This window comes from Pongo abelii, chromosome 15 (assembly GCF_028885655.2).
Source record: "Pongo abelii isolate AG06213 chromosome 15, NHGRI_mPonAbe1-v2.0_pri, whole genome shotgun sequence".
NCBI lineage: Eukaryota > Metazoa > Chordata > Mammalia > Primates > Hominidae > Pongo > Pongo abelii.
Window position 1 is genome coordinate 67,885,299 of NC_072000.2, and position 14,182 is coordinate 67,899,480.

Here is a 14,182-nt window from a genome sequence, read left to right on the forward strand (position 1 = left end):
GCCTCCCAAAGTGCTGGGATTACAGGCATGAGCCACTGCTCCCGGCCGACCTCCATTTTTTTTTTTTTTTTTTTTGAGATGGAGTGTTGCTCTTGTTGCTCAGGCTGTGATCTTGGCTCGCTGCAACCGCCGCCTCCCGAGTTCAAGGGATTCTCCGCCTCAGCCTCCCGAGTAGTTGGGATTACAGGCGCCTGACCCACGCCCAGCTAATTTTTTGTATTTTTAGTAGAGACAGGGTTTCACCATGTTGGCCAGGCTGGTCTCAAACTCCTGACCTCAGGTGATCCGCCCACCTCGGCTTCCCAAAGTGCTGGGATTACAGGCGTGTGCCACGGCACCCAGCCAATGACCTTCTTCTTTATGAATACAGTTCATCTGCTCATAACTGTTGTACCTGTGCAACTGTCATTAGTATACCTGAGTATGCTTATAAAAATATGTATGTTATTATTGTCTATTTTATTGTTTAAAGTGACTTATGAAGCATTCTGTTGTGTGTTTATATGTTGTTCGAATAAATCCCCCTTTTTTTTGAGCCGGAGTTTCACTCTTGTGAAACTCAGATCCATGAGAAAAGGGAAACAAATGAGCCCTGTGATTGCATTATCCTGCTGCTACAGGCAGTTTCCAGGCTGTAGCACAGGAGGAAGAATCAAAACTGAGTCCAGCAGTTTCCCTGAGTTAAGGGGAGAAAGACTAGTATCCTCAGAGGCCAAAGAGGCTGTAATTTGCAGGACAGAGTATTGGAGAGACAAATCTCAGAGACTGAGCCCTGGAGATATGTAGAGGGAATTCATGAAGTTGCTGGCTGAGTACGAATCTGTGCATGCATGGGGAGAAATCCACCAGACTGTAGAAAAAACTACTGGAGAGGAGCAGGCCAAGCAATTCCCAAAGCTCATATAAGCTTGCAATTGCTTTCCCATCAAGCAGTGAAGAGGGAATTAGGCAGAATGGTTAAAAGGTTATCATGTAAGTAGTGAGGCTAAATTAGCCTTAGCCTACGATTATTCTGGACCATCCTATCAAACCTAGAAGGATTTAAACTGACAAGTAATTTAACTGCACACCAGAACAAAGTCCAAGACTATGTAAAGAAATACAACAAAATCCAAAACTCTATAAAAATTACCGAGCAAGGAATTAGGAAAATATGGTCTATAATCAGGAGAAATAATAGAAACACACAAAGATGACAAAGATGATGGAATTAGAAGATAAATACCTTAAGATTGCTATAAAACATCTTATAAACTGGCTGGGCAAGCTACTGTATGTAATCCCAGCACTTTGGGAAACGGGGGTGAGAGGATAGCATGAGCCCAGGAGTTCAAGACCAGCCTGGCCAATATGGTGAAACCCCATCTCTACTAAAAATACAAAAATTACCTGGGTGTGGTGGCAAGCACCTGTAATCCCAGGTACTTGGGAGGCTGAGGCAGGAGAATCGCTTGAATCCGGGGGGTGGAGGTTGCAGTGAGCCAATATCACACCTCTCTAGCCTGGGCAACAGAGCAAGACTCCGTCTCAAAAAAACAAACAAAAAAATTAAAAATATAAAATCAAAAAATTAAAAAAATTAGCCAGGCATGGTGGCACACACCTGCAGTCCTAGCTACTCTGGATGCTGAGGCAGAAGGTTCCTTTAAACCCAAGAGTTCGAGGCTCTTGGGTTTAAGATCTCACAATTTCACCCCAGCCTGGGTGACAATGAGTCTCTGTACCCAATAATAATTTTTTTTTTTTTGAGATACAGTCTCATGCTGTCACCCAGGCTGGAGTGCAGTGGCACAATCTCAGCTCACAGCAACCTCTGCCTCCTGGGTTCAAGCAATTCTCCTGCCTCAGCCTCCCAAGTAGCTGGGATTACAGGCGCCCACCACCATGCCAGCTAATTTTTGTATTTTTAGTAGAGAGGGGGTTTCTGCATGTTGGCCAGGCTGGTCTCAAACTCCTGACCTCAGCTGATCCACCTGCCTTGGCCTCCCAAAGTGCTGGGATTACAGGCATGAACCACCATGCCCAGGACCCAACTGTAATTTTTAAAAATCTTCTGAACTTACTCAAGAATATAGAAATATAATGAGCTGAGAAATTGAAGATTTTTTAAAAGACCCAAATGCAATTTCTAGATATAAACTACACAGAATCTGAAATTATACCCTATCCTACTTGATAAAATTACCAGAAAATTAGAGATTGCAAAAGAACAGGTAAGTGAACTTAAAGCCATTGCAACAGAAACTGTAAAAAAGGAAGCAGGGAAAGCAAAAATGCTTTTAAAAAAAAAAAAAGAATAGAGCTTCAGTGACCTGTGAATGAACAGTTTAAAACACATGAAATTGGAATTTCTCTTTTTTTTTTTTTGAGATGGAGTCTCACTCTGTCGCTCAGGCTGGAATGCTGTGGCGCGATATCCGTTATCTGCTCACTGCAAGCTCCGCCTCCCAGGTTCACCCCATTCTCCTGCCTCAGCCTCCCGAGTAGCTGGGACTACAGGCACCCGCCATCATGCCCAGCTAATTTTTTTGTATTTTTAGTAGAGCCGGGGTTTCACCGTGTTAGCCAGAATGGTCTCCATCTCCTGACCTTGTGATCCGCCAGCCTCGGCCTCCCAAAGTGCTGGGATTACAGGCATGAGCCACCGCGCCCGTCCTGAAATTGGAATTTCCAAAGAAGAGAATGGAAGTGGGGAAGGGAGAGGAAAAAGATTCTGAAAATAATGCTGAAGATCTTCCAAATATAATGAAAACTACAAACCCATGGATTCAAGCTCAATGACCTTAAAGCAGAAGAAATATAAAGAAAAAAGCATGTTAAGTCACATCATTTTTAAATTGCTCAAAACTAGGGAAAAAGAGAAAATTTTAAAACCAGACAGAATAAAAAATACATATTAAGTACTGGGGATCACAAATAAGAATTTCAGCAGATATTTTGTCAAAAACTATGCAAGCCAGAAGGCAATGGTACAACATAGTACTAAAAGTACCAAAAGTAGCCGGGCACAGTGGTTTACAACTGTAATCCCAACACTTTGGGAGGCTGAGGTGGGCAGATTACTTGAGGTTAGGAGTTTGAGACCTGCCTGGCCAACATGGTGAAACCCTATCTCTACTAAAATTACAAAAAAATTAGCCAGGCACGTTGGTGCTCGCCTGTAGTCCCAGCTACTTGGGAGGCTGAGGCAGGAGAACTGCTTGAACCCAGGAGGTGGAGGTTGCAGTGAGCCAAGAGTGGGCCACTGTATGCCATCCTGGGGAACAGCGCAAGACTCCATCTCAAAAAAAAAAAAAAGTGCCAAGAGAAAAAACAAAACTATCAACCTAGAATTCTGAATTATGTATCTTTATTTTTGGATTCTGTATCTCATGAAAATATTTTTCCAAAATTAATTCAATATATTTTTCAAATAAAAGAGCTAAGGAAATGTTATCACCAGCAGATCTATAGTAGAAAAAATGTGAAAAGAGGCTCTTTAGGTAGGAGAAAAATTATACCAGTTCCAAAACCATATTAGGACATTCTATATCATATACAAAAATAATAACGATGAATTGTGAGCCTTAGGACATATGTAGATATAATGCATGACAAAGAGGGGGCGGGGATAAGTGGAAATATACTGTTGCAAGGTTCTGATGCTATACTTGAACTAGTGTAATATTATTTTAAGGTGAAGCAACCACTAAAAAAAGATACAGTTTTTAAAAATCAACATGTACCCTATAAATATATGCCTATTAGAAATAAAAAAAACTTAAAAATCTGTAAAGATCAGTAAGTAAAATAACAATAATCTAAGTGAAAAAAATAAAAGAAACACTTTGAATAGACAGCTCACAGAAATGGAAACGTTAAGTGGTCAATAAACCTACGGAAAGTTCTTCAACTTTACTGATAAGACTAATTCAAATTAAATACAATGTTAAAATTACTTTGTCATCTGTAAAATGAGGATAGTAAAAATTCATATATATGTATATGCATATATATATATATATATATATTTTTTTTTTGACATGGAGTTTCGCTCTGTCATCCAAGCTGGAGTGCAGTGGCATGATCTTGGCTCACTGCAACCTACGCCTCCCAGGTTCAAGCGATTCTCCTGCCTCAGCTCCCAAGTAGCTGGGATTACAGGTGCTTGCCACCACACCCAGCTAATTTTTGTATTTTTAGTAGAGACAGGGCTTCTCCATGTCTGACCTCAGGTGATCCACCCACCTCAGCCTCCCAAAGTGCTATGATTACAGGCGTGAGCCACCACGCCTGGCCACATAAAAATTATTTTTTAAAATTTTAAGAAAAATTATTTTGAGGAAGATCAATAAATTTGATAACATACTGCAACACTGAGAGCATAGGAAACCAGATACTCTCATACATTTCCAGGAGGAATGTAAATTAGTACAATCTTTATGACAGGCAATTTTACGTTATCTGTTAAAATTTAAATGCCTATATTCTTTGACATAGTAATGTGTTCCAATAAACAGTCACTGTGCCATTATACTAGCAAACGATTGGAAAACTAAAGGTATTTGAATATTTCTTGAGGGGAGCTCTGGGAAAATAAATAAATAAATAAATGTATAGAAATAGTCAACTTATTAAATTATGTCATATTAATATATTGGAACAGCATGCAAATGTGAAAAAAATTAGATAGCGTTTTCTCTCTCCTTCTGTTTGCCTCTCTCCCTCTCTCTCTCTATATATATAGAAATAATTTATGTAAGGCATTTTTAAAAATCATAGACACATAATTAATATTCATTAATTGTTGGACTTAAAAAAGAAAAGAAGGCTAGGCACGGTGGCTCACACCTGTAATCCCAGAACTTTGGGAGGCAGAGGCAGGCGGATCACCAAAGGTCAGGAATTCGAGACCAGCCTGTCCAATACGGTGAAACCCCATCTCTACTGAAAATACAAAAAAAAAAAAAAATTAGCTGGGCATGGTGGTAGGTGCCGGTAATCCCAGCTATTTGGGAGGCTGGGGCAGGAGAATTGCTTGAACCCGGGAGGCAGAGGTTGCAGTGAGCTAAGATGGCGCCACTGCACTCCAGCCTGGTGACAGAGGGAGCCTGCATCTCAAAAAAAAAAAAAAAAAAAAAAATGCTGGGCATGGTGGCTCATGCCTGTAATCCCAGCACTTTGGTAGGCTCAGGCAGGAGGATCATTTGAGCCCAGGAGATTAAGACCAACCTGGGCAACATGGTGAAACCTATGTAAAAACAAAAATGGTAAGAAAAAAAGAAGAAATAGAAAGAAAGGAAGGAAGGATGGGAAGGAAAGAGAAAAAGGAAAAGGATGGATGGATGGAAGGAAGGAAGAAAGAGGGAGGGAGAGGAAGGAAGGTCTTTGCAATATATTACTAAGTGATAAAAGCAAGATCCAGAACAGTACAGTACCTTACCTTGTGTATGAATAATAAACTATATAGGCCAGGTGTGGTGGCTCATGCCTGTAATCCCAGCACTTTGGGAGGCTGAGGCAGGTGGATCACCTGAGGTCAAGAGTTCAAGACCAGCCTGGCCAACATGCTGAAACTCCATTTCTATTAAAAATTTAAAAAATTAGCCAGGCGTGATGGTGGGCACCTGTAATCCCAGCTAGTTGGGAGGCTGAGGCAGGAGAATCACTTGAACCTGGGAGCCAGAGGTTGCGGTAAGCCAAGGTCGCACCATTGCACTGCACTCCAGCCTGGGCAACAAGAGCAAAACTCCATCTCAAAACAAACAACTATATAAATGTATGTCTGCAAAAGTAGAGACTACCTCTGGGAAGCTACATAAGAAATGTCTAACACTGAATCCTTTACAAAAAAAGACCCTAGAAGCTGTGGGACAGAGAAAGAAAGGTACTCTTCTCTTCATGTTTCTTTTTTTGAGAAGGAGTCTCGCTCTGTCAGCAGGGTTCAAGCAACCTCTGCCTCCCAGGTTCAAGCAATTCTCCTGTCTCAGCCTCCCAAGTAGTTGGGACTACAGGCACCTGCCACCACACCTGGCTAATTTTTGTATTTTTAATAGAGACGGGGTTTCACCATATTGGTCAGGCTGGTCTTGAAACTCCTGACCTCAGGTGATCCGTTCGCCTCGGCCTTCAAAAGTGCTGGGATTACAGGCGTGAGCCACGGCACCCAGCCTAATTTCTGTATTTTTAGTAGAGACAGGCATGGTGGTGGGTGAGCCAAGATCATGCCACTGCACTCCAGGCCGGGCAACAGAGCAAGACTCCATCTCAAAAAAAATACAAAAATTAGCCAGGTGTGGTGGCACACACCTGTCATCCCAGCTACCCAGGAGGCTGAGGTAGAAGAATCACTTGAACACAGGAGGCGGAGGTTGTAGTGAGCCATGATCACGCCACTGCACTCCAGCCTGGTGACAACAACAAGACGCCGTATCCAAAAAAAAAAAAAAAAAAGGAATTAGTAATAAGCACTTATAAACTCAGGAAAACGTGAATTTCAAACACAAGTATCGTGCTCCTTAAAAAAGAGGCAAATCAATTCAATTTTTTAATAAACTGTGTTTCTTTCCAGAATTACCATAGTGATCGATTTTTCTTGGATCTTGCAGCCTCCTCTGGTCTTTATTGTGACCTACTTTTGTAACTCTTACTTTTTGCCTTTCTTCCATTTATCTTTTCATGACCTCACAGATATCTTCTTCTATTATTTACAGTAAACCATATTTTGACAGAATATTCTTATGTGTCTTTCTTTTCCAAAGCTCTTACTATGTTTATCAAATTTTTTATTTATATTAGGTGACAAATCAGCATTTGATTTCAGTCAACATCTTAATACATGTTTAAAACACAAATATTTGTGGTTGTTGCATATGTATGTACATACACAAACACAAATTATCTTCTCAAGGTATATAAAAGCTATTCTTGTATTTTAAGAATACAATCATATATTTCAAAAATAATATTACTGCAAGCATACCTTAAAAATCACACACAAAGTGTGATTTTAAATGAATTTTCTATATAAGCTGCTGAGTCAGTCTGAGCCCCTGCCACTTACTGGCTAGGTTACTTTGCTTAAGTTATATAATATAACCTCCCTGAACCTCAGTTTCCTCACCTGTAAACCCATGCTAATAATAGGAACATTGGGAAATTATAGAAGAGTAAATGAGATAAAAGACATTTCAAACAATGTCTGATTCATAGTAAGTGCTTAAAAATACATATTAACAGCTGGGGGCGGTGGCTCATGCCTGTAATCCCAACACTTTAGGAGTCCGAGGTGGGCAGATCACAAGGTCAGGAGTTCGAGGCTAGCCTGACCAACATGGTGAAACCCTGTCTCCACTGAAAAAAAAAAAAATACAAAAAAATTAGCCGGACGTGGTGGTGCGTGCCTGTAATCCCAGCTACTCAGGAGGCTGAAGCAAGAGAATTGCTTGAACCCAGGAGGCAGAGGTTGCAGTGAGCCAATATCGCACCACTGCACTCCAGCCTGGGCAACAGAGTGAGACTCCATCTCAAAAAAAAATAAAATAAAAATAAAAATAAATTAACAATGTTATAACATTATTAATATATTATAAAATATAATTTATTATAATAAAAAGTAGTAAAAGCACATAAAATGAAAGACTAGTTGGCAATGAGTTGTCTATAAAGTAAGTGTTACAGCTAATTTTTAGCAGGGCAAGGTGGCTGACGCCTGTAATACCAGTACTTTGGGAGGCTGAGGTGGGAGGATCACTTGAGCCCAGGAGTTCGAGACCAGCCTAAGCAACATGGCAAAACCCCATCTCTATAACAAACAAACAAACAAAATTAGCTGATGGTAGTGTGTGCCTGTGGTCCCAGCTACTTGGGAGACTGAGGTGGGAGGATCACTTAAGCCTGGGAGGTCGAGGCTGCAGTGAGCCGGAATTGTGCCACTGCACTCCAGTCTGAGCGACAGAGTGAGACCCTGTCTCAAAAAAAAAAAAAAAAAAAAGACTAATTTTTAAAAAATGAAATTAATCTAAAACCTTATAATTAAATATTCAGTTAAAACTGATTACACTCCATATTATTTAAAAATTAAATTAATTCAAGTCAAACAGAGCTTTAAAAATTAAGAAATTTTATTTTTGAAACGAACATACAAACATAAATGGAAAAGGAACATCATATTGTTTATCTTATTCTTCAAAGGACCATTTATTGTCTTTATATCAGATTCTCCTTATTTCTTAATTTTTTTTCCAATTCAGGCTACAAAAAATTCCAATAAATAATATGAGAGCAATAATCATTATCCTAGGCAATGGATCTCAAGTTATTTAATCCTTGGGAAAAGGTCATACATTTTCTATCCTCCATCACCATAAAATATATATACAAAACTCTTTAAGTAACTACTTGGAGCTATACTATTCCAATCTCTCCTTTGTCTTATAACGTACCTGAAAAAAATTCAGGCGGGGTGCAGTGACTCACGTCTGTAATCCCAGCACTTTGGGAGGCTGAGGGGAGTGGATCACAAGGTCAAGAGATCGAGACCATCCTGGCCAACATGGTGAAACCCCGTCTCTACTAAAAATACAAACATTAGCCGGGGGTGGTGGTGTGCACCTGTAGTCCCAGCTACTGAGGAGGCTGAGGCAGGAGAATCGCTTGAACCAGGGAGGCAGAGTTTGCAGTGAGACAAGATCACACCACTGCACTCCAGCCTGGGTGACAAAGAGAGATTTCGTCTCAAAAAAAAAAAAATTCAAAGACTGGAATTTCAAAAAAGCTGAGACAGCAATCTTTCTTCAAGAGTTTCTTCAAGGAGAAACTATCTAATGGGTCAGAATCTCTGGGAAACTTACCCTGGGAAATGTAGAAATCTGCATTTTTAAACAACCCCCGAGTTTGTACACTGTCTTTTTTTTTTGAGATAGGGTCTTGCCCTGTCATCCAGGCTGGAGTGCAGTGGTGCAATCACAGCTCACTGCAGCTTCAACCTCCCAGGCTCAAGTGATGCTCCCACCTCAGCCTCCCTAGTAGCTAGAACTACAGGCATGTGCCACCATGCCCAGCTGATTTTTTATTTTTTTTCGCAGAGACAGGGTCTCACTATATTGCCCAGGCTGGTCTCCAACTCCTGGGCTCAAGGGATCCTTCCGCCTCAGCCTCCCAAAGTGCTAGGATTACAGGGGTGAACCACTACACCTGGCCATATACTGTCATTTTAAGTGTGAGTGAGGAATAATGAAACAGAAAGGATTAATTTAAAATGCTCTGGGTGGTGATTCTTGAGCAAATTTCAATGAGGGCAGAAACATTAAGTAGTAGGTAGTAGTGAAGTAGTAAAGCCAAGACAAAGGAATGGTATAGAACTCAGTTTCAAGAGATGTTTCAGCACTCTAGGCATATATAAGTAACCATACCTGTCCCAAATAAGCAGCTGAGGCACAGCAGATGGGCAAGACTGCCAACCAAAACTTATTAGAAAAACACCAGGCTTTCATTATTTAATTCTTCCCCCAGTTTCTAGGGGAAAGGCTTTCTATATAAGCCTCCAATGCAGTACAATACTAATTCACAGAGTAGAGGACCCAAACAACTGAAGCAAAGGAAGGTACTTTTGTTTTCAATAGATAATAAGGATCTTTAAAAAAAAAAAAAAAAAAAGGAAAAGGAGGCCGGGCGCGATGGCTCACGCCTGTAATGCCAGCACTCTGGGAGGCCGAGGCGGGGGGGATCACAAGGTCAGGAGATCGAGACCATCCTGGCTAACACAGTGAAACCCCGTCTCTACTAAAAAATACAAAAATATTAGCCAGGCGTAGTAGCGGGCGCCTATAGTCCCAGCTACTAGGGAGGCTGAGGCAGGAGAACGGCGTGAACCTGGGAGGCGGAGCTTGCAGTGAGCCGAGATTGCGCCACTGCACTCCAGCCTGGGCGACAGAGCAAGACTCCGTCTTAAAAAAAAAAAAAAAAAAGGAAAAGGAAAAGCTGGCACTTGAGAGGCAAAGGAGGGAGGATAACTTGACCCCAGGAGTTCGAGACCAGCCTAGGCAATATAGTGAGACCCCGACTCTTAGGGAAAAAAAAAAAAAAGGAAAAAGGTTAAAAAGCCATCTTGTTTTTTGTACTGGAATATTACAGTCAAACATTTATAAACACAGAACTTTCATATAAAGGAGGCTTAGGCCAGGCGCGGTGGCTCACGCCTGTAATCCCAGCACTTTGGGAGGCCGACGTGGGTGGATCACCTGAGGTCAGGAGTTCAGGACCAGCCTGGCCAAGACGGTGAAACCACGTCTCTACTAAAAATCCTTAAAAAATTAGCTGGTGTGGTGGTGGGCGCCTGTAATCCCAGCTACTCGGGAGGCTGAGGCAGAGAATCGCTTGAACCTGGGAGGCAGAGGTTGCAGTGAGCCGAGACTGTGCCACTGCACTCCAGCCTGGGCAACAGAGCAAGACTCCGTCAGGAGGCTTTCTTTCAGAACAGCTAACCAAAAAATTATGCAAATTTAGAGTGAAAAAATGTAAAATAAGAAATTTAAAGCATTAGAAGATTAATTTTAATGTAACTGGTCAGTTTGCACATCTGTAAAATGACAGTTTGAAACTAGGTGATTTCTAACATCCGGTCTACTTCAAAGTCTAAAATTCTATGATATGCAAATTTCTTAAACTTTGAATTAAATATACTAGGTTGCTTAAAAACTAAATCTAAGCTTATTCTGATAATTCAAATAACCCTGAAATGTTAGAATATCAATATCCCATAAACGATTCAGCAGTACTGTTTTCAGACTTCCAGTCAGTATGTGTCCAGAACAAATAAAGAGCAAAAATAGCTATTTTCTCTTACTTTGACTGCTAATACTAATAGCATACAAAATAGCTACTCACTGAGAAGGCATCATAAAAGGCTCTATTGTTACAGAATCCTAAAAGTCTCATGAAAATAAGAGAAACATCATCAGCTAACATCACCAGGCCAAACACAGCTCACCGAAAATCTTAAATTCGGAAATATTTAGATTAAATGAAAACTTCGAGATATTTATCTATTACGCAAAACAGGTAGCACTGCTTCACAATCTGAACATCACCGTATAGCTCCTTTGGTTAAACAGAAAAAAACTTCCCATGGTACTCTTTCCTCCTAATTCTGCCATTCTTACTATGCACAATGCGTATTTTCCATATACTGTAAGAGAGATGCACTACACAGAAGTATCCATGGGGACAAAATTTTATCTACACTGAAATTTAATGTGGGATAAGTAATTTTATCATAATGGAGTTTTACACAGAATGTGTATTTCTCAGTGTAAAATGATTTTGTGAAGTAAAGGGGGAAAAAACAGAGGAAGTTTGTTTCCTTAGAGTCTCCATAATTACGCACTTTATTCTTAAAATAAGGGACTGGTCTGCAGGATTAACAAATCTTACAATTCAAAGACAGATAAACATTGAAAGGCCAAAAGAAGTAAGCAAAATAAAAACGATTACCATTAAAAACTCTTCCCTTGGCAGTTTTCAGAGAGGGTTAAAAAAAAAAAAATTTTCCTGATTGTCAGGCTGACCCTGCTGTCATATTTGCCATTTTTATAAACCCACTAGTCTGATCAAGAGCCCTATCTTTAAGAATAACTTTTAAACCATGCATTTTTAGAGTTAATGAGGCAATAACATTATAGTATTACAGTTGTAGCTCAACAACTGTTAGATACTACAGATCAGTGATCCAGAAGATAATTAAACTTTATCAGCAAAGTAGCAACCACACCCCTTAAATACAGAACTCACACTGTGCTCCATTAACTTCCATAAAGGGAATTTCGATGAAAATCGATTACTTCATTGCTTGGAACTAGCATGTTTGTTTTGGAATTACACTAAGGTTTTGTAAACACTGTCTTACGGTAAAGCTAATGACTTTACCTCTTTCTGAAACAGTTTTAGGGAAGGCACCATATATTACGGTGAAACCGGGTCTTAGTTTACATAGCGATTATTCTAAAAATTCACTTCCACTGTGCATTCCAAGAATTAAAGCCGTTTAAAAAACTCAACCAAAGCCCAATGACAATGTATTACTCTAGGAAAAGTGTGTCCTTTGGGTTCTAAGAAAGGCATTAAATTGGAATTTAATATTAAAATAGAATTCAATGGCTAAGTATCTAGTTTCCCCCAATCACTTAATTTTTCAAAACCCAGAAAGGGCCTGTTTGCGAGTACTGTGAAAACCTGTGAAAAGAGAGGCTTTGGAGGGGAACGGTCGAATTAAAATAAATGCAGAGAGCAAAGAGAACTCCGAGTTCTTTGAACTCCCCCAGGCTGAACAGGACGAGAGGGAACCTTACCTGCCAGCGGCCATAGGTGAGGAGGACCATAGAAATGGGGATGGCAGTGCCGGACATGGCATGGGTGGAGGGCATGCTGTACTCGGAGTTGTAGAAGACCTCCAACTTGACCACGGGCGGCGAGGCGGGCCGCGGCCAGCGGATGATGTCCTTGGTGCACTGGCCCAGGTACATGACCAGCACCCAGATGACCACGAGCCTCCGGCCCACCAGAGGGTCTAGGTTCCAGATCCAGAAGGGGAAGAACAGGATGTAGAAGAGTTCGTTGCCCAGCTCCGTGCCGAAGCAGAACAGGCAGTAGAGCGGCCAGTTGCTCACGCGGGCCAGCTGGCCCTCCTCGCCCGTCAGCGAGTTGCGGCGCAGGGCGCCCGCGCGCCGCGGCGAGGCCGGGCCCAGCTCGGCCGCCAGCCCGTTCCGCACGCCGTTGGGGGCGCCGCCGCCGTCCGGCTTGGCCGGGCACTGATTGCGGTCGCTCCCGGGCGGCTGGGGGCCTCCGGGCGCCCCTGGCTGCCGCCCTCGCAGTCTAGGGTCTCCGGCGAGAGGCGCCTCCGCCTTCTCATCCTCCCTCGGGTCTGCTGAGCGGCGCGGCGGCGCTTCCACCCCGCACAGCCACTGGAAACGGGCCACTTTCTGCGGGTCCTGCAGACGGCCAACCAGCTGGGCCAGGCGCTGCCTCAGCGACATGATAACGGAACCCCCGGGAAGGCGGGCCGGCCCCCCGGCGCAGCCCCGAGCTGTCCCCGCGCTCCTGGCCAGCGGCAGCGGAACCGGCACAGCGATCTACCCTCCGGAGTCTGCCGGGTGACGGTGCCACAGGCCGCGCGCCCCACTCCCCGCCCCGCGCGCGCCCCCGCCCCGCGCGCGCCCCTCCCTCGCCGCCCGCGGCCACCGCGCGCGCGCCGCGCCCCGCCCCGCCCCGCCCCGCCCCCACCCGGGCTCCCTGAGGGGCCGGGCCGCGCGGGTCCGCCCTGAGCGCATCCGGCGGCGGCTTGGCGCGGAGGATCGGGGGGCGGCCGCTTTGAAGTCCCGGGTAATACCCACCAGCAGGCGTCGCGGCGTTCGTCTGGTGGGACGCGGCGTGTCTCCCTGCTCCACCTTCAGCCCTTCTTCCCCGCGAGCTAGTGTCGCCAGATTCCCTCAGCCAGAAGTTGACTTGAAGAGGCCACGATCCTGGTGCCAGCTTGCGCAATGCCTGTGACCAAGCAGCCGGACGTCCTGCTGGCACACAACCAAATGGTGAATGATCAGTGAAGGCGAAGCAACCACCATGAGTTCGGAATCATTCGACTCAAGTAATTAACGAGTAATTACAGAGCTGTCCCAGACGACTGACGTTCGGAAAACCATGTGCCAATTGACCAGTGGTGGCAAGACTACATGTAGATCCCAAGACAGGGCCAGGTGATATTAACAGGTGTGGTCTGCAAAAGAAAACCCAGCCACCTACAAATTCAAAATACTGTGTCATTTATCAAATATTTTGGTATATGTTAAGGGAGCACAGGGGTTCTTAAGTGTAAAATTTCCTTTTCACGGATTCTAACACCTAGGGGGCTTGCACAGAATAAATGTAGAGAATGAATGCAGTATATAGATTTTTGAGTTTGATAACGTTAATTTAGACCCTTAACTTCCCTGTCTCACAAGTTACCAACTTGACTTTTAGCTAGAGCAGTTTATAAGGTCTCTGAACTCCTCAGGTCAGGTGAATGTCTTTTATATATACCTAGAGAGAGAGAGATGAGACAGGGTCTCGCTATATTGCCCAGGCGGGTCTCGCTATATTGCCCAGGCCGGTCTCCAACTCCCGGGCTGAAGTGATTCTCCTGCCTTGGCCTCTCAAACTGCTGTGTTTA

At 43.2% G+C, this 14,182-nt stretch overlaps 1 protein-coding gene across 1 annotated transcript in view; it reads right to left on the bottom strand.

Annotated features, from left to right (window-relative positions):
* SGPP1 (sphingosine-1-phosphate phosphatase 1) overlaps positions 1-13,165 on the bottom strand; it is a 44,360-nt gene extending 31,195 nt beyond the window's left edge. The window contains exon 1 of the mRNA XM_002824834.6: positions 12,327-13,165. Within this exon, the coding sequence (XP_002824880.4) occupies positions 12,327-13,010 (684 nt within the window). The 5' untranslated portion in view covers positions 13,011-13,165. The remainder of the gene's footprint in view (positions 1-12,326) is intronic.
* Positions 13,166-14,182: the final 1,017 nt, after the last annotated feature.